The 21,514-nt window shown below is 41.1% G+C and overlaps 1 protein-coding gene across 2 annotated transcripts in view; it reads right to left on the bottom strand.

Moving 5' to 3' along the window:
- The window catches only part of TXNDC16 (thioredoxin domain containing 16), a 381,032-nt gene that overhangs the window by 147,148 nt on the left and 212,370 nt on the right, over positions 1-21,514 (bottom strand). For both annotated transcript variants that reach the window (XM_053697616.1, XM_053697617.1), the window contains 2 exons: positions 3,887-3,941; positions 3,630-3,744 (listed from right to left, as the gene is read on the bottom strand). In XM_053697616.1, coding sequence (XP_053553591.1) covers positions 3,630-3,744; positions 3,887-3,941 — 170 coding nt within the window. The remainder of the gene's footprint in view (positions 1-3,629; positions 3,745-3,886; positions 3,942-21,514) is intronic.

The raw sequence follows: 21,514 nt of genomic DNA, 5'->3' as shown, positions 1-21,514 counted from the left end.
TTTAAGGATATTAATTGTGATATCTTTGTATAATCCCTGCACCATAGGTTCAGCATACAAAGCTAAAGAGGTCTCACGTGAAAACGAGCAAAGGGGATCGTGTCCGATGCTGCAGTCATGAGACCTAAAACCTCCATGCATATAGCTACTGAAGGGAATGATTGAAACTGAAGGTTCCGACAAGCTGCAACCAATTTCAGACGTCTTGTCTGTCAGAGACAAAGTCATGGATACTGAATCTATTTGGAAACCTAAAAAGGTTACCCTTGTCTGAGGAATCAAAGAACTTTTTGGTAAATTGATCCTCCAACCATGTCTTTGAAGAAACAACACTAGTTGACTTGTGTGAGATTCTGCAGAACGTAAAGACTGAGCAAGTACCAAGATATCGTCCAAAAAAGGAACCGTAATACCTCGCTCTCTGATTACAGAGAGTAGGGCACCGAGAACCTTTGAAAAGATCCTTGGAGCTGTCGCTAGGCCAAAAGGAAGAGCAACAAATTGGTAATGCTTGTCTAGAAAAGAGAACCTCAGGAACTGATAGTGATCTGGATGTATCGGAATATAAAAATATGCATCCTGTAAGTCTATTGTGGACATATAATGCCCTTGCTGAATAAAAGGCAGAATAGTCCTTATAGTCACCATTTTGAATGTTGGTATTCTTACATAACGATTCAAATTTTTTAGATCCAGAACTGGTCTGAAAGAATTCTCCTTCTTTGGGACAATGAACAGATTTGAATAAAACCCCAGACCCCGTTCCTGAAAAGGAACTGGCACAATTACCCCAGATAACTCCAGGTCTGAAACACACTTCAGGAAAGCCTGAGCTTTTTCTGGTTTCACTGGAATGCGTGAGAGAAAGAAACTTCTCACAGGCGGTCTTACTCTGAAACCTATTCTGTACCCCTGAGAAACAATGTTCTGAATCCAATGATTTTGGACTGAATTGATCCAAACATCCTTGAAAAATCTTAGTCTGCCCTCTACCAGCTGAGCTGGAATGAGGGCCGCACCTTCATGCGGACTTGGGGGCTGATTTAGATCTTTTAAATGGCTTGGATTTATTCCAGACTGAAGAAGGCTTCCAATTGAAAACCGTTCCCTTAAGGGAAGGATCAGGTTTCTGTTCCTTATTTTGTCGAAAGGAACGAAAACAGTTAGCAGCCTTAAATTTGCCCTTAGATTTTTTATCCTGAGGCAAAAAAGCTCCCTTCCCCTCAGTGACAGTCGAAATAATCGAATCCAACTGAGAACCAAATAATTTATTACCTTGGAAAGAAAGAGATAGCAACGTTGATTTAGAAGTCATATCAGAATTCCAAGATTTAAGCCATAAAGCTCTTCTAGCTAATATAGCTAAAGACATATATCTAACATCAATTCTAATGATATCAAGTATGAAGATTTGTCAGTGTCAATATCTGAGGCAGAATCTTCTGAACCAGATAGATCCTCATCAGAGATAGATAAATCAGAATGTTGTTGGTCATTTAAAAATTCAACAATTTTATGAGAAGTTTTAAAAGACCTTTTACGTTTATTAGAAGACGGTATGACAGACAAAGCCTTCTGAATGGAATTTGAAACAAATTCTCTCACATTAACAGGAATATCCTGAGCATTAGATGTTGATGGACCAGCAACAGGTAATGGACTACTACTAATGGAAATATAAAATATGCACTTAGCTTTGGTAGAACCGACATCAGGCAGCAGGATTCCAGTAGTAGATTCTGAGACAGGGTCAGTTTGAGACATCTTGCAATATGTAAGTGAAAAAATAACATATAAAGCAAAATTATCAATTTCCTTATATGACAGTTTCAGGAATGGGAAAGAAATGCAAACAAAATAAGCCTCTGGAAACCAGAAGCAAAAAGAAATGAAGTCTTAAATAATGTCAAAGGTTTGGAAAATATTTTTTGGCGCCAAAAACGTCTTCAACAAACATAGATGGCGCAACCATGTGAAAAAACTCGGCGCCAACTTAAACGCCGGAAATGACGAAATAATGTCAACAAACGTAATTCTCGCACCAAAAAAGTCTTGCGCCATGAATGACTCAATAAATTATAGGATTTTGCGCTCCCGCGAGCCTAACAGCCCGCAATTTAGAAAAGAAAGTCAATTTGAAAACTTCAGGTAAGAAAAAAACATAATTTAAAAATGCATTTCCCAGATATGAAACTGACAGTCTGCAAAAAGGAAATATACTGATAAACCTGAATCATGGCAAATATAAGTACAAACATATATTTAGAACTTTAAATATAAAGTGCCAAACCATAGCTGAGAGTGTCTTAAATAAAAGAAACATACTTACCAAAAGACACTCATCTACATAAAGTAGATAGCCAAACCAGTACTGAAACGAGAATCAGCAGAGGTAATGGTAGGAGTATATTGTCGATCTGAAAAGGGAGGTAGGAGATGAATCTCTACGACCGATAACAGAGAACCTATGAAATAGATCCCGTTAGGATGACCATTGTATTCAATAGGTAATACTCCCTTCACATCCCTCTGTCATTCACTGCACTCTGAGAGGAACCGGGCTTCAAAAAAAGCTGAGAAGCGCATATCAACGTAGAAATCTAGCACAAACTTACTTCACCACCTACATAGGAGGCAAAGTTTGTAAAACTAAATTGTGGGTGTGGTGGGGGATGTATTTATAGGCATTTTGAGGTTTGGGAAACTTTGCCCCTCCTGGTAGGATTGTATATCCCATACGTCACTAGCTCATGGACTCTTGCCAATTACATGAAAGAAAAACCCTGTTCAATAACCCCCCACAGGAGAAATTAACCCTTGATTCAAAGATAGAAAAGGAGCCTCACTGAGACCCTGAGTTATAGTTAGTACCGCAAGGTATAGCCTCTCGGGTGAACATTTGTAATATCAGGCAATCATAAAGAAAGAAAATTAAACGATCTTACTGGAATCTACGCCTTGGAACAGGAACATGGCCCTTCAAGTGTGACAGATAGTAGCGTCGCCTTAGCCATGGACTTGAGAGAAGAAAGCAGGCAGCAAAACACGTCAAAACTGATTGCTTGTGGAGCTGTTAATATGAGTCGGGATGGTTTTCGCAGAAAGACTCTCCCTGCATCTCCGCACTCTAACTTTCATCCATGCTGTCACTGAGAGGCTGACAGGACTACTTAAAACTACTGTCCCATGCTGAAGAGTACTACACTCCATAAACTTCTGATACCTCCTGGGATGAAAGGCAAAGAATAACTGGGGGATGAGGGAAGTGGGAGAGGTATTTAAGCTTTTGGTTTTTAAGCCTCCTCCTGGTGGCCAGGTTCTGAATTCCCAAAAGTAATGAATGCAGCTGTGGACTCTTTCCATTTATGAAGAAAAGTATATTTCTATAACAGTGTTGGTTACGCAAAACTGGGGAATGGTAAATAAAGGGATTATCTATCTTTTTAAACAACAACATTTTTGGTGTTTACTATCCCTTTAATTGTCCTTTTAAAATCAATGCCCTTCAGCAGCCTAACAAGAGTGAATTTAGTCCAATGTCTTGGGTCATCTAAACATTTGAAAACAAATAAAAGCATAGAATGTAAGTTATGTATCTTATATATAAAAATAAGCACTGGAATATTTACCTTGGTCACTGTGTAAATTGTCTTCAGCCTCTTCCCTATGTTCATTTTTTGTAGCAACAAAAAGGTCTACAATTTGCTGCGTCTCCTCTAAGAGCATATATTTCACTGGGACATTCTGGTAAAATATTAAAAATAAACATTCAGAAATGATATCATCAATGTGCATTAGGCAATTTTCAATTCTATAAAAGCATCATCCAAATAAATTGGATTTTGTAGCGCAAGGTTTATTTAAATAAAAATAAAAAATTCCTCACCTCGTCTGCGCTTTTCAATGCCACATTGATGTTTAATGGAATATTAGACTTTTCCCTTAAATAAACAAAGCACTGTTAATACGTTTTACTCAATAAAAATCCACATACCATGAATACAACTATTTTTATTCCAGTGTTATTGTACATAAAGCAAATGATTTTTATACCACATTATGGTTCAGATTATGAGTGGCGCGTTAATAGTTACGTGCGAGAGGAAAGGAGTTTATCACGGCTGTTTGCGCATCGGGGTTACCGCTTGCATTACAAGTTGAAAGTAAATGCGTGAGCACAATCGCGATTTATGCTAGAATGATTACCGCGTCCTCAGAGTTCTGGTTAACTTTTTCACAAAACAAAAAAGTGTCACAAAACACATAAAGAATACATTACAAAGTACAGTTTCACTCATAACACTGTCAAATAAAAATTATTATAAAAAAAATATTGCACCAAAAAAGGGGCTCAAAGACATGAAGTCTCAGGTGTTAGGCAGAGAAAGGGCTTTAACATAGAGATACATACATATACATGTTTAAATATGGATATGCATGTATATCTATGCCTATATATAATTATGTATATTAGGTATGCATGTATAATTGGGTATAGATTATATTGTACCAAAATACAATTTTTTATATATATATATATATATATATATATATATATATATATATATATATATATATATATATATATAAATAGAACATTTTCTGCTATGTGAAGAACAATGGAATTTAAAATATTCATATTTTCATGTAGGATTAGCGCACTTGAGAATATGTGATCGGGTTTGCCCGCGAGTAGGGTGTTTCACTTTTTTTGCTCCAATAACTTCTATGGGTGAATACATTTTTTGGGCGCTTCAGGTTAGTACATAAGCGAAAACTTTTTACTTTCATACGAACGCTACCCCACTCCCGCAAAAACCTTACTTCTAGATGAGTTAGCGCTCGAGCGGGAGCATTAAATACTGCTCCACTTTTAATTTGGCCCTATATAGTTTATATCTCTTAGTTATGTACTATAGATAGGGGGCGCCCTTGATATACCACAAACAATAAGTGAGGGATAAAAACTAAATAGGCTATAAAATAGCAATGTAGCAAAATAACATAGCACATAGCTATTGTGTATAACACAATATACCAATTAAAGTCTCATATAATGAAAGATGAGATGATGAATAAAAAATACCAAAGATGGTTGATATTCAGGTCCAGGCAGCTGTCTGTGATGGATCAAGGCCACAATCCAGGGTCAAAAATCTGTATGTGATATAAAGAGACAGAAGTGCCACATGACCTAGTACTGTAAGGATGGTGTAAGGTTAAATATGTAAGGGGTTACACTCACATTTAGCTGAGCACCCCCAATGGTGCAAATAAAGCACTACCTACAGATTGCTGTTACAACACCACAGTCTGCTGGGTGACTGATTCCAGCCTGCTTTATTTGCACCATTGGGGGTGCTCACCTAAATGTAACACCTTACACCATCCTTACAGTACTAGGGCATGTGGTGCTTCTGTCTCTTTATATCACATACATATCTCATAGTTGCCAACAGTCCCTGATTTCCAGGGACAGTCCCTTGATTTTGTTGTATGTCCCTGGATTTTTAGGTCTCTGGACATGCTACTTCTTTTGCCCAACATTTGGTGTGTGTGTGTGTATATATATATATATATATATATATATATATACTGTATACACACACACACATATACATAGATAGATGTAGCATATTATTTAAATATAACTAAATTACTAATAAAATATTGTTAATATTGATGCTGTGTAGTAAAATTTACCATATGCAAGTCCCATTGAAAATATAGGATACGCAATTTACGTAAGTGGATTTGCGGTATTTCCGAGTCTGGCCAAAAAAGTGAGCGGTAAGCCTGTACCTGCAAGACTCGTAATACCAGCGGGCGTTAAAAAGCAGCGTTGGGAGCGGCCAACGCTGCTTTTTAAGCCTAACGCAAGACTCGTAATCTAGCCAATTGTATTTAGTATTTAATTATTTTATGTAATTAAGGGGTTAATTTAGGGGGTGTTAGGTTAGGGGGCTTGGTCATTAAATTAGTTATTTGCGTTGTAAGGGTTGGCGGTTTAGGAGTTAATAGGTAAATCAGGTTTAATGCGTTTGGTAGTTTGAAATGTTGGGGTTGGCGGATTTAGGGGTTAATGATTTAATTATGCAGTTGGTTTTTGTTTTTTTCTTAATACTTCATACAGGCGTTTTTTTTTAATACTTATTGCGAGCGGTTAGGTTTTTTAATTTTGTAATGCTCCGTTTGCCTTTGCTGCATCCCAGTGGATTCTGAAAATGGCAGAGTGGTGAAAGAATCCACCCTGCCATTTTTGGAATCCACCGGGATGCAGCTAATTCTTTTGGCTGCCTCGCGCAGCCAACATTCCTTTGAGGATGTGTGCACAACTGGTGACAGCGACGGACGAGTTACAAAAGTGATTATAGTATAGATTAATTAAATATGAATTGGTCTTGGTGAAATGACAATTATTTTGAGAGTGAAAAATTGGTAGAATAGATTTGATGCGTTGGCATGTGGAACTATATGTATAGCGTAACAGTTGGTTGCAAATAGAGGCAAATAGAAAACTGGGACACAAAGCAACTTATTTTCAACAACAAAAACAAGCAAACAGGGTAATGAATCTTTAAATGGACATTATAATGAATAAATGACAGCATCTAATATGTTTGTTAACCCTTTAATCGATCCTCTGAAGAAGAAGAAGAAGAAGAAGAAGAAGAAGAAGGTAACATTTAAACCTTTGAAATGTGTTAGGAACTACACTCTAGTACTTTGGCTTGCTGTGTGGACTGTTGCAAACTTTCTTTACAAAGGACAAGTTATTTGGGAAACGAATGTGCAAAGTTCTTTTAAAACAAATGCTAAAACTGATACCTCATATCCAATTGAAGTTGAATAATGTAAGCAGATTTTATTTTTAATAAAAAACATAATTTATGCTTACCTGATAAATTTATTTATCTTGTAGTGTATCCAGTCCACGGATCATCCATTACTTATGGGATATTCTCCTTCCCAACAGGAAGTTGCAAGAGTTCACCCACAGCAGAGCTGCTATATAGCTCCTCCCCTAACTGCCATATCCAGTCATTCGACCGAAAACATGCAGAGAAAGGAAAAACCATAGGGTGCAGTGGTGACTGTAGTTTAAATGAAAAAAATTACCTGCCTTAAAATGACAGGGCGGGCCGTGGACTGGATACACTACAAGAGAAATAAATTTATCAGGTAAGCATAAATTATGTTTTCTCTTGTTAAGTGTATCCAGTTCACGGATCATCCATTACTTATGGGATACCAATACCAAAGCTAAAGTACACGGATGAAGGGAGGGACAAGGCAGGTACTTAAACGGAAGGTACCGCTGCCTGAAAAAAAATCCTTTCTCCCAAAAATAGCCTCCGAAGAAGCAAAGTATGAAGCGCAGACCAAGACGCCGTCTTGTAAATCTGTTCAACAGAAGCCTCATTTTAAAAAGGCCCAAGTGAAAGCCACAGCTCTAGTAGAATGAGCTGTAATCCCTTCAGGAGGCTGCTGTCTATCAGTCTCATAAGCTAAACGAATTAGGCTTTTAACCAAAAAGAAAGAGAGGTTGCTGAAGTCTTTTGACCTCTCCTCTGTCCAGAGTAGACAACAAACAAAGTAAATGTTTGATGAAAATCTGAAGTAGCTTGTAAGTAAAATTTTAAAGCACGAACCACGTCCAAATTGTGTAATAGACGTTCCATCTTTGAAGAAGGATTAGAATACAAGCATGGAACAACACTCTCTTGAGTGATATTCTTTTTGGATACCACCTTAGGTAAAAAACCCAGTTTTGATACGCAGGACTACCTTATCCGTACGGAGGACCAGATAAGGAGAATCACATTGTAAAGCAAATAACTCGGAGACTCTACAAGCCGAGGAAATATCTACCAAAAAGGAACTTTCCAAGATAAAAAGTTTGATATCTATAGAATGAAGAGGTTCAAACTCCTTGAAGAACCTTAATAATCAGGTTTAAGCTCCATGGCGGAGCAACAGGTTTAGACACAGGCTTGGTTCTAACCAAAGCCTGACAAAATGCCTGAACGTCTGGAGTATCTGCCAGACGCTTGTGCAAAAGAATAGACAGAGTAGGAATCTGTCCTTTTAAGGAACTAGCTGACAACCCTTTTCTCAAAATCATCTTGGAGAAAAGATAGTATCCTGGGAATCCTGACTTTACTCCATGAGTAACCTTGGATTCATATCAATAAGATATTTATGCTATATCTATGTTAAATTTTCCTAGTGACAGGCTTTCATGCCAGTATTAAGGTATCAATGACTGACTCTGAGAAGCCATGCTTTGATAACATCAAGCGTTCAGTCTCCAGGCAGTCCATCTCAGAGAAGTTTAATTTAGATGGTTGAAAGGACCCTGAGGTAGAGGGTCCTGTCTCAGAAGCAGAGACCATGATGGAAAGAATGACATGTCCACCAGATCTGCATACAGACACAACAAAACTGCCACAGCTGTGCTGTGGATTACCTTCCCTATAAACGATTTTGGAAGCCTTTTTAGCCCTTTAGAGATGTCCTGTAATATTCATGGGACTGCTGAGGGAAGCTGGATGATTCATTTTGTAATTTTAACTGCGCACAAAAGCGCTAAAATAGGCCCCTCCCACTCATATTACAACAGTGGAAAGCCTGAGGAAACTGTTTCTAAGCAAAATTTAAGCCAGCCATGTGGAAAAAACTAGGCCCCAATAAGTTTTATCACCAAACATATATAAAAAACGATTAAACATGCCAGCAAACGTTTTAAAATACACTTTTATAAGAGTATGTATCTCTATTAATAAGACTGATACCAGTCGCTATCACTGCATTTAAGGCTTTACTTACATTACTCCGGTATCAGCAGTATTTTCTAGCAAATTCCATCCCTAGAAAAATATTAACTGCACATACCTTATTGCAGGAAAACCTGCACGCCATTCCCTCTCTGAAGTTACCTCACTCCTCAGAATATGTGAGAACAGCAATGGATCTTAGTTACTTCTGCTAAGATCATAGAAAACGCAGGCAGATTCTTCTTCTAAATACTGCCTGAGATAAACAGTACACTCCGGTACCATTTAAAAATAACAAACTTTTGATTGAAGAAATAAACTAAGTATAAAACACCACACTCCTCTTACGACCTCCATCTATCTTGAGAGTTGCAAGAGAATGACTGGATATGGCAGTTAGGGGAGGAGCTATATAGCAGCTCTGCTGTGGGTGAACTCTTGCAACTTCCTGTTGGGAAGGAGAATATCCCATAAGTAATGGATGATCCGTGGACTGGATACACTTAACAAGAGAAAGTGTATTTTTATCAAAATGATATTGCACTATTGTGTTGCCCAGAGGCGTAACTAGAAACCACAACCCCCCCCCCCCCCTAAAAAAAAAATTAAATTTATGCTTACCTGATAAATTAATTTCTTCTATGGTACGATAAGACCACAGATTCTTTACTTGTGGGATATTATCCTCCTGCTAACAGGAAGTGGCAAAGAGCACCACAGCAGAGCTGTCTATATAGCTCCTCCCTTAGCTCCACCCCCCAGTCATTCGACCGAAGGTACAGGAATAAAAAGGAGAAAATAAAAGGTGCAGAGGTGACTGAAGTTTAAAATCAAAAAATATAATCTGTCTTAAAATGACAGGGCGGGCCGTGGACTTGTCGTACCAAAGAAGAAATTAATTTATCAGGTAAGCATAAATTTACTTTTCTTCTATAAGGTACGACAAGTCCACGGATTCATCCTTTACTTGTTGGATACATTACCAAAGCTACAGGACACGGATGAACGGGAGGGACAAGACAGATGGTTAAAAAGAAGGCACCACTGCTTGAAGAACTTTTCTCCCAAAAATAGCCTCCGAAGAAGCAAAAGTATCAAATTTGTAAAATTTTGAAAAGGTATGAAGCGAAGACCAAGTCGCAGCCTTAAAAATCTGTTCAACAGAAGCATCATTTTTAAAAGCCCATGTGGAAGCCACTGCTCTAGTAGAGTGAGCTGTAATCCTTTCAGGAGGCTGCTGTCCAGCAGTCTTGTATGCCAAACGGATGATGCTTTTCAGCCAAAAAGAAAGAGAGGTAGCCGTAGCTTTTTGACCTCTACGTTTTCCAGAATAGACAACAAACAAAAAGATGTTTGACGGAAATCCTTGGTTGCTTGCAAGAAAAACTTTAAAGCACGAACCACGTCCAAGTTGTGCAACAGACACTCCTTCTTAGAAGAAGGATTAGGACACAGAGAAGGAACAACAGTTTCCTGATTGATATTCCTATTAGTAACAACCTTAGGAAGGAATCCAGGTTTGGTACGCAAAACCACCTTATCAGAATGGAAAACAAGATAAGGCGAGTCACATTGCAACGCAGCTAGTTCAGAAACTCTTCGAGCTGAAGAGATAGTAACTAAAAACAGAACTTTCCAAGATAGAAGCTTAATATCTATGGAACGCATAGGTTCAAACGGAACCCCTTGAAGAACTTTAAGAACTAAATTCAGACTCCATGGCGGAGCAACAGGTTTAAACACAGGCTTGATTCTAACTAAAGCCTGACAGAACGACTGAACGTCTGGAACATCTGCCAGACGCTTGTGCAGTAGAAGTGATAAAGCAGATATCTGTCCCTTTAAGGAACTAGCTGATAGCCCCTTCTCCAATCCTTCTTGGAGAAAGGACAAAATCGTAGGAATCCTGATCTTACTTCATGAGTAGCCTTTGGATTCGCACCAATAAAGATATTTACGCCATACCTTATGATAAATTTTCCTAGTGACAGGCTTTCGAGCCTGAATCAAGGTATCTATGACCGACTCAGAGAAACCCCGCTTGGATAAAATCAAGCGTTCAATCTCCAAGCAGTCAGCCGCAGAGAAACTAGATTTGGTTGCTGGAACGGACCTTGAATCAGAAGGTCCTGTCTCAGTGGCAGAGTCCATGGTGGAAGAGATGACATGTCCACCAGGTCTGCATACCAAGTCCTGCGTGGCAACGCAGGTCCTATCAAAATCACTGAAGCTCTCTCCTGTTTGATTCTGGTAATCAAACGAGGAAGGAGAGGAAATGGTGGAAACACATAAGCCAGGTTGAACGACCAGGGTACTGCTAGAGCATCTATCAGTACTGCCTGAGGATCCCTTGACCTAGACCCATAACAAGGAAGTTTGGCGTTCTGACGAGACGCCATCAGATCCAATTCTGGTGTGCCCCATTGCTGAATCAATTGTGCAAACACCTCCGGATGGAGTTCCCACTCCCCCCGGATGAAAAGTCTGACGACTTAGAAAATCCGCTTCCCAGTTCTCCACTCCTGGGATATAGATTGCTGATAGATGGAAAGACTGAGTCTCTGCCCATCAAATTATTTTGGTAACCTCTATCATCGCTAGAGAACTCTTTGTTCCCCCCTGATGATTGATATATGCTAAAGTCATGATATTGTCCGACTGGAATCTTATGAATCTGGCCGAAGCCAGCTGAGGCCACGCCTGAAGCGCGTTGAATATCGCTCTTAGTCCTAGAATATTTATCGGGAGGAGAGCCTCCTCCTGAGTCCACAAACCCTGAGCTTTCAGGGAATTCCAGACTGCACCCCAGCCCAATAGGCTGGCGTCCGTCGTCACTATGACCCATGCTGGATAATCCCTATTCCACTGTTTGAGCATTTATAGTTGCAGTGGTCTGAGATGCAATCAAGCAAACGGAACTATGTCCATTGCCACTACCATTAGTCCGATTACCTCCATACACTGAGCCACTGACGGCCGAGGAATAGAATGAAGAGCTCGACAGGTGGTTAAAATCTTTGATTTCCTGACCTCCGTCAGAAAAATTTTCATGTCCACCGAATCTATCAGAGTTCCCAGGAATGGAACTCTTGTGAGAGGGATAAGTGAACTCTTTTTCTACGTTCACCTTCCACCCGTGAGATCTTAGAAAAGCCAACACGATGTCCGTGTGAGATTTGGCTAGTTGGTAAGTCGACGCCTGAATTAAGATATCATCCAGATAAGGCGCCACGGCAATGCCCCGCGGCCTTAGAACCGCCAGAAGGGACCCTAGCACCTTTGTGAAAATTCTGGGAGCTGTGGCCAACCCGAAGGGAAGAGACACAAACTGGTAATGCTTGTCCAGAAAGGTGAACCTGAGGAACTGGTGATGATCTTTGTGGATAGGGATGTGTAGATACACATCCTTTAAGTCCACGGTGGTCATATATTGACCCTCCTGGATCATTGGTAAAATAGTCTGAATGGTCTCCATCTTGAAAAATGGGACTCTGAGGAATTTGTTTAGGATTGGTCAAAACACAAACAGATTGAAGTAGAACCCCTGCCCCTGTTCTGTTTTCGGAACCGGGCAGATCACTCCCATGGTATATAGGTCTTCTACACAGCGTAAGAACGCCTCTCTTTTTGTCTGGTTTACAGACAATTGAGAAAGATGGAATCTCCCCCTTGGAGGAGAACCTTTGAAATCTAGAAGATACCCCTGGGTTACGATTTCTAAAGCCCAGGAGTCCTGAACGTCTCTTGCCCAAGCCTGAGCAAAGAGAGAAAGTATGCCCCTTACTAGATCTGGTCCCGGATCGGGGGCTACCCCTTCATTCTGTCTTGGTGGCAGCAGCGGGCTTCTTGGCCTGTTTACCTTTGTTCCAAGTCTGGTTAGGTCTCCAGACTGACTTGGATTGAACAAAATTCCCCTCTTGCTTTGCAGCAGGTGAAGAGGTAGAGGGACCACCTTTGAAGTTTCGAAAGGAACGAAAATTATTTTGTTTGGTCCTCATCTTATTTGTCTTATCCTGAGGAAGGGCATGGCCTTTCCCTCCAGTGATGTCTGAAATGATCTCTTTCAGTTCAGGACCGAATAGGGTCTTACCCTTGAAAGGGATGGCTAAAAGCTTAGATTTTGATGACACATCAGCAGACCAGGACTTAAGCCATAACGCTCTACACGCTAAAATGGCAAAACCTGAATTCTTTGCCACTAATTTAGCCAGTTGAAAAGCGGCATCTGTAATGAAAGAATTAGCTAGCTTGAGAGCCCTAATTCTATCCAGAATATCATCTAATGGGGTCTCAACCTGAAGAGCCTCCTCCAGAGCCTCGAACCAAAAAGCAGTTGCAATAGTTATGGGAACAATGCACGCTACAGGTTGGAGAAGAAAACCCTGATGAACAAATATTTTCTTTAGGAGACCATCTAATTTTTTATCCATAGGATCTTTGAAAGCACAACTGTCCTCAATAGGTATAGTTGTACGCTTAGCCAGGGTAGAAATAGCTCCCTCCACCTTAGGGAACGTCTTATATGGGAAATATTTTCTTAAAAGTAGGAGGGGGAGTGAACGGAATACCTGGTCTATCCCACTCCTTAGTTACAATGTCTGAAATCCTCTTAGGGACCAGAAAAACATCAGTGTAAGCAGGAACCTCTAGAAATCTGTCCATTTTACACAATTTCTCTGGAACTAAAATAGAGTCACAATCATCCAGAGTCACTAAAACCGCCCTGAGCAATAAGCGGAGGTGTTCTAGTTTAAATTTAAAAGCCGTCATATCTGAGTCTGTCTGAGGGAACATCTTTCCTGAATCAGAAATCTCTCCCTCAGACAGCAAATCCCTCACCCCAACTCAGAAAATTGTGAGGGTACATCGGATATGGCTAATAAAGCGTCAGAGGGCTCAGCATTTGTTCTCACACCAGACCTACTGCGCTTCCCCTGCAACCCAGGCAGCTTAGATAAAACCTCTGTGAGGGTATTATTCATAACTGCGGCCATATCTTGCAGGGTGAAAGAATTAGACGCACTAGAAGTACTTGGCGTCGCTTGTGCGGGCGTTAATTGTTGTGACACTTGGGGAGAATTAGATGGCATAACCTGATTCCCTTCTGACTGAGAATCATCCTGCGACATACTTTTAGTAGCTAAAATATGTTCTGCAATTTATTGACCTTTCAGTGCATGAGGGACACATTCTAAGTGGGGGTTCCACAATGGCTTCTAAACATATTGAACAATGACTTTCCTCAATGTCAGACATGTTGAACAGGCTAGTAAAGACTACAAACAAGCATGAAAACACTTTATTTAGTGAAAAAAACAACAATCTTAAAAAACGGTACTGAGCCTTTAAGAGAAAAAAGCATACACGTTCTGCAAAACTGCTTTAAAATGCTCCAAAATTTTCAAATTTTTTATAGCAGACTTAATATGTGTAGTTAAGTTTGCCCCACAAGAAAATTTAACATTTAACCCTTTATTGTGCTAACCGGATTGAATTAAGGCCTAAATCCTGAAAAAAACACCCCCAGCACCTTGCCACAGCCCTGCTGTGGCACCTACCTGCCCTCAGGGATAGAAATATGGGGTTAAAGCTTCGATTTGGCCCAAAACATCCATAAGAGCCCTCAGGAGTTGGAGCTTGCTGCGTGAAAACAACTGTGCATCTGAAGCGTGAAAATAGGCCCCGCCCATCTTACTCGATGTCTCTACAGCCTCAAAGAACCGCACCAGAGCGGTTTTAACTAGCCATGTGGGTTCTGAGACCCAAAAAATAAGCCAAGTGTACCCTCAATAAAGTTGCCAACAAAAACGTTATTGCCCACAAAACGTTAATAGCATTCCCAGTTCATAAAACGTTTGCCCACAAACATTTCTATAGCTCTTAGGATTACTGCTTACCCTTACCCTCATGGGGATACTGTCAGCCTTTCTGAAATACACAGTCTCTCCAGAAAAAATGACTGAACATACCTCACTGCTATATAGCATGAAAACGTTCCTCACACTGAAGTTTCCTGTAATCCTCAGCCTCTGTGGTAACAGCACTGGATCTTAGTTACAAATGCGAAGATCATCATCCTCCAGGCAGAAGTCTTCATCCATCTGCTTCCTGAGAGTAAATAGTACACACCGGTACCATTTAAAACAAAAAACTCTTGCTTGAAGAAAGTAAAAACTAATATTGTATCACTTCTTTCACTTTACCCTTCCTAGTACTTAGAGTAGGCAAAGAGAATAACTGGGGGGTGGAGCTAAGGGAGGAGCTATATAGACAGCTCTGCTGTGGTGCTCTTTGCCACTTCCTGTTAGCAGGAGGATAATATCCCACAAGTAAAGGATGAATCTGTGGACTCGTTGTACATTATAGAAGAAAAAGTGAATTTGATACATATCTTTTTTTTACATTTAACACAGAAAAAAGTGTTAATCAGATTACATGTCTGCAAAAGGAGGTACCCTGTGCCCACAGTCTGTGAGATGGTCTGACCCCCTATTACCCGCCCCAGTACTTTATAAAGTGACCACAGTAGTCTGTGACATGGTCCAGTCCCCCCGTACTGTATATAGTGGTACTGTATAGACTAACACTGTTTACCCCCCGCTCCCCCATGCTATAGTAACAAAGTCTGTAATTTGCTGGTTCCACAAACATACACACACACATACATACATACATACATGCATAAATACACACACAGTCACACCAGATCCATAATCAATATAAGATTCTACAGATTAACATCTTTGGATTGTTTGTCTTAAAGGGACGTAGACACCATTTGTTAGATGTTAAAAATTAAGTTGTATTAACCCTGTTGTTATTTTTTATGAGCACTATCTATTTCATATGTAATGTAGGAACATCATATTAAGATATACTTATTAACAGCACAGTCTAGAAGCTAATTTGGCCTCAACAGCCACGTACTACTCATAGATTGTAGTAATTATTAACGAATTTACAATTTACAACAGTATAAAGGGGCTAAGTACCACCTAATACCATTGTGATCTAAGATTCCCTGGCCAAGGAAACAAGTTTGCGAGAGTGCACCTGTCTCTCTCTCTCTCTATCTATCTATCTATATATATATATATATATATATATATATATATATATATATATATATAAAACATAATTTATGCTTACCAGATAAATTCCTTTTCTTCCTGGCAGGGAGAGTCCACAACTTCATTACTTACTGTTGGGAATACAACACCTGGCCACCAGGAGGAGGCAAAGACACCCCAGTCAAAAGCTTAAATATCCCTCCCACTTCCCCTATCACCCCAGTTATTCTGCCGAGGGAACAAGGAAAAGTAGGAGAAACATCAGGGTATACAGGTGTCAGAAGAAAAAATATAAAAAGGGAGCCGCCCAACAAAAATAAATTATGGGCGGGGTCGTGAACTCTCCCTGCCAGGAAGGAAAGGAATTTATCTGGTAAGCATAAATTATGTTTTCCTTCCATAAGGCAGGGAGAGTCCACGACTTCATTACTTACTGTTGGGAAAACTATACCCAAGCTCCAGAGAACACTGAAGGAAATAACGGGAGGGAACAAAAGAGAGGTGGACCCTAGTCTGAAGGCACCACAGCATGCAAAACTTTTCTCCCGAAAGCTGCTTCAGCCGAAGGAAACACATCAGACTTGTAAAATGTATTAAAAGTGTGTAAGGAGGACAAGGTAGCCTTACAAATCTGATCCACAGAGGCTTAGTTCTTAAAAGCCCAGGAGGAAGCCACTGCTCTAGTGAAATGAGCCATTATCCTCTCATGAGGCTGTTGTCCCGCTGTCTCGTAAGCTAAGCGGAGGATACTCCTCAACCAGAAAAATAGGGACGTTGTAGTAGCCTTCTGCCCCTTACACTTCCCCGTATTGATGACAAACAAAGAGGAAGATTGTCTGAACTCCTTAGTAGCCTAAAGATAAAACTTCAAGGCACAAACCACATCTAGATTATGAAGCAAACGTTCCTTCGCTGAAGAAGGATAGGGACACAAAGAAGGAACAACAACCTCTTGATTAATGTTACGATCAGACACCACCTTAGGGAGGAACACTAATTTAGTACATAAAACCACCTTATCTACATGGAAAACAAGATAAGGGGGGGTCACATTGCAAAGCAGAAGTCTCAGAAACTCAGGGCAATAGCCAACAAAAAAAACCTTCCAAGAGAACAATTTAATGTCAACAGAATGCATAGGCTCAAACGGAGCCTGCTGCAAAACATGAAGAACAAGATTAAGGCTCCAAGACGGAGCCCCAGATCTAAACACAGGTCTGATCCTAGTCACAGCCTTAAAGGACTGCACATCCGGAAGCTCGGCCAATCTTCTGTGCAGTAACACCGACAGGGACGATATCTGTCCCATCAGAGAACTAGCAGATAGACCCTTCTCCAGTCCATCCTGGAGAAAAGATACAATTCTGGCGACCTTAACCTTATGCCAGAAAAAAACAACCCACATACACCAGTACAAGTAAGTCCTCCACACTTAATGATAGATACAACGAGTAACTGGCTTAGGAGCTTGAAATACTCTCAGAAAACCTCTCTTGGCTAAGACTAAACGCTCAATCTCGAAGGTACAAAGTGACCCTGTATCAGCAGATCTCTGCGACAAGGTAACCTCCACTGAACAGATGAGGACATCCCCACCAGATCCGCAAACCACGTCCTTCGCAGCCACGATGGAGCAATAAGAATCACTAATGCTCGCTCTTGCTTGATGTGGGCCACCACACAAGGGAGAAGCGGTAATGGAGGAAAAAGATATACGAGTCTGAACCTCCATGGTACTGCTAGGGCATCTATCAGTTTCTGCCTGAGGATCCCTCAACCTCGACCAGTAACGTGGGTAGCTTCGTATTGAGGCGGGATGCCATGACATCTATCTCAGGTGTCCTCCACTCGCTGCATATCTCTGCAAACCCCTCGAGGTGGAGAGAAAATTCCCCTGGGTGAAAGGATTGCCTGCTGAGGAAGCCCGCCTCCCAGTTATCCACACCCGGAATGTGGATCGCTGACCACGTACAGCTGTGAGTCTATGACCACTCTAGTATCCGAGATACTTCTCTCCTGATAGTTGATGTAGGCAACCAAAGTTATATTGTTTGATTGGAAATTGATAAACTGGGATGAACCCATAAGGGGCCAAGCTTTCAGCACATTGAAGATTGCCCGGAGTTCCAATGTATTGATCGAAAAAGGAGGACCCCTCCTGAGTCCACAGCCCTTGTGCCTTCTTGGTACCCCAAACGGCTCCCCAGCCAAAAAAGGAGCACGTGCCTTGGGACAGATGATCTGGACAGAGCCACCAAGAGAGCGAGTTGTCCAGCACAAGCTGTTGAGACAGATCTGAATGGTTACCATTCCATTGTCTAAGCATGCATAGTTGTAAGGGTCTGGATGGAATCTGGCAAAGGGAATGACATCTATACAGGACACAATGAGTCCAATCACCTGCATACACTGGGCCACTGAGGGTCTCAAGGAGGTCTGGAGGGCAAGACATGCAGTAGTTAGCTTGCAACGTCTCTGATCTGTTAGAATTATTCTCATGGATATGGAGTCTATTATTGTCCCCAGGAAATTCCCCCTGGTATTTGGAGTAAGAGGACTCTTTTCCAAGTTTATCTTCCATCCATGTGATCAATAAAGACTGAGAAGGGATTCTGAGTGTTCTCCCGCTAGATGAAAAGATGGTGCCTGTACCAAGATATAGTCCAGGTAAGGCCCTACTGCAATACCTTGTGTTCTGACAACGGCTAGAAGAGCCCCTAGAACCTTCGTAAATATCCTTGGAGCAGTAGCTAGGCCAAACAAAAGAGCTATGAACTGGAAGTGCTGGTCCAGAAAATTAAACCTCAGGAACTGTAAATGTTCCCTGTGTATCGGAAACATGAAGGTATGCATCCTTCAGGTCTATGGTGGTCATAAACTGTCCTTCCTGAACCAGTGGAAGAATTGACCGTATTGTCTCCATCTTGAAAGAGGGAACATTTAAAAACTTGTTTAGGCACTTTAAGTCCAGAATTGGACGAAAAGTTCCCTCCTCTTTTGGAACCACAAAAAGGTTTGAATAAAACCCCAAACCGCTTTCTGCTGTAGGTACCGGGACAATTACTCCTAGAGAGGAGAGATCCTGTACGCAACCTAAAAAAGGCAGTCCTCTTTTCTTGTCTTGTAGACAGTCTGGAGAGTAGAGTAGTATAGTAGAATACTTCCCCTGGGCGGAATAAGATTTGAATCCTATCCGTTATCCCTGAGATACAACCTCCAGGACCCAAGGATCCTGGAACCAAGCGTCTGAAAAAAAGAGTCAGTCTGCCCCCTACTTGATCCGATCCTGGATCGGGGGACGCCCCCATCATGCCGATTTGTTCTCGGCGGGCTTCTTAGTCTTTTTGGACTTATTCCAGGACTGAGCCGGCTTCCAAGTACTCTTGGGCTGCTCGGGTTTGGATGAGGATTGCTGTTGTTGTGATTTGTCAGAACGAAAGGAACGAACATTAGACTAATGCATCCCTTAGGCCTATTCTTCTTATCCTGCGATAGGAAGGCACCTTTCCCTCCGGTAATCGTAGAAATAATGGAGTCTAGCCCTGGACCGAATAAAGTCTTCCCCTTCAAAGTAAGAGAAAGGAATCTGGATTTAGAAGTCATATCCGCAGATCAAGACTTCAACCAGAGAGCCCAGCAGGCTAGGACCGCAAAGCCAAAAGCCTTTGCATTTAGGCAAATAATCTGCATATTCACGTCACAGATGGAGTTAGCAACTCTCAGAGCTTTAATTCTCTCCTGAATATCCTTGAGGGGAGTTTCCACCTCAATGAGCTCAGACAAAGTGTCGCACCAGTAGGTAGCTGATCCAGCAAACGCGGCTACAGCTGCCGCCAGTTTAAATAAAACCCCCGTATGTTGAAACATCTTCCTCAGAAAAGTTTCAATTTTCTTATCCATAGGCTCTCTAAAAGAAGAACTATCCTCCAGGGGGATAGCAGCACACTTAGCAAGCGTAGAAATAGCCCCATCCACCATAGGGATGGAGCCCCACAATTCCAATTGAGAGTCAGGGACCGGGAATAATTTTTTAAAGGTAGACAAGGGGGAAAAAGAAGTTTGTATTCTTTCCCATTCGTTACTAATAATGTTCTCCATTTTAACGGGTACAGGAAAAGTCAGAGGGACCTTCCTGTCTTCATAAACCCTGTCAAATTTAGGGATCATAGGTTCCTCAGGTAGCTTAGCCTCTGAAACCTCTAGCGTAAGATAGAACCTCCTTTAAAAAAAATGCAGATGTTCAATTTTAAATCTAAAAGGAGGGTTCCTCCGCTGAAGGAGGTATAGAAACTGAAGTTTCCGACTCATAAAGTTCACCCTCTGAAGCTACAGAGGTTAACTCATCCTTGGATAGTTGGGACATAGTAGCTAAATCCGACAAATATTTAGATGACTCTAGGTCAGGATAACTATGTTTAACCTTTCCCTTACGTTTGCCAGAGGGAGGTAAGGCACTCAGGGCCACAGACACCACTGATTGTAACTGTGTTGTAAAGTCCGCAGATGGAGAATTAGTTGAGCCGCAGGAAATTGCATGTGGAGCGGGTAGCGTAGAAAGTGTAGTAATCTCTTGTGACAGATTCCTGTAGACGGCTCAGAGGGGCTAATAGCGCTATGAGTATTAGCAGGCTTGTCGCCCTTCTTAGACTTTAGTTCAGTGCTTAGGCAATTGGAACAAAATTGAGCAGGTGGGCAAACCATGGCCTCCTCACATATATATATATAAACAGGAATTATTAATCAGTACAGAAGGAACGGAACCTAAAGTAGTATCAGAGTCCTCCATAACTAAGTATATATTCACAGAAGGACAAACAAAAGACGCTTTTATTTAAAAAACGGCACCTTTATATTCCCAATGACTGGGGCACTCACCACCTCCTAGACCCAGACAGCTAACAGTGAAAAAGCTCTCCTTAGGAGTGATGTCTGCAGCAGGATCGTAGGTAAAGGAAAAAGGCCGCACCCAGTCACGTGTTGCATAGGACAGGACTTCCCCTGCTATGAAAAGGGCGCTAAGCTATTATGAGCTGTGCAACACTCAAAAATGAAAGTAAAACCTGTTTGTTCCAAGTCAAAAGCACAAAGTCTCTGAGCCCAAAAACTCTCACATTAAAGCAGATATAAATAACCCCTAGCTGTTCAAATAATCTCCCTGAAGGAGATATTAACCCTTGATCCTATTGAGGCATAAAGGAGCCACACTGTGACCCTGTATAGCAAAAGTGTGTATGTATATATATATATATATATATATATATATATATATATATATATATAAACGGTCTTACCCTCCAGGATCCATGCTGTGGAACAGGCACAGCCTCTCAAGTGTGACAGTCTTGCAGCAACGCTCTTACATGGAATTGAGTGTGTAACAGCAAGCAGTGAAACTCGTCAACACTGATTGCTTTCCCTGCATCTCCAGACTCTAACTTTCATCAATACTCTCACTGAGAGGTTGACATGATTACTTAAAACTCCAGTCTCTTGAAGGGAAGATACCCAATACAGGACTATCTAAAATCTTCTGACACTTCCTATAGTGACGAAAGGCAAAGAATGACTAGGGTGATAGGGGAAGTGGGAGGGATATTTAAGTCTTTGGCTGGGGTGTCTTTGCCTCCTCCTGGTGGCCAGGTGTTGTATTCCCAACAGTAAGGAATG

The sequence above is a fragment of the Bombina bombina genome, chromosome 1 (genome assembly GCF_027579735.1).
Source record: "Bombina bombina isolate aBomBom1 chromosome 1, aBomBom1.pri, whole genome shotgun sequence".
NCBI classification, from domain to species: domain Eukaryota; kingdom Metazoa; phylum Chordata; class Amphibia; order Anura; family Bombinatoridae; genus Bombina; species Bombina bombina.
Note: the sequence above shows the minus strand (reverse complement) of the source record. Positions and strands in the feature narration are given on the sequence as shown.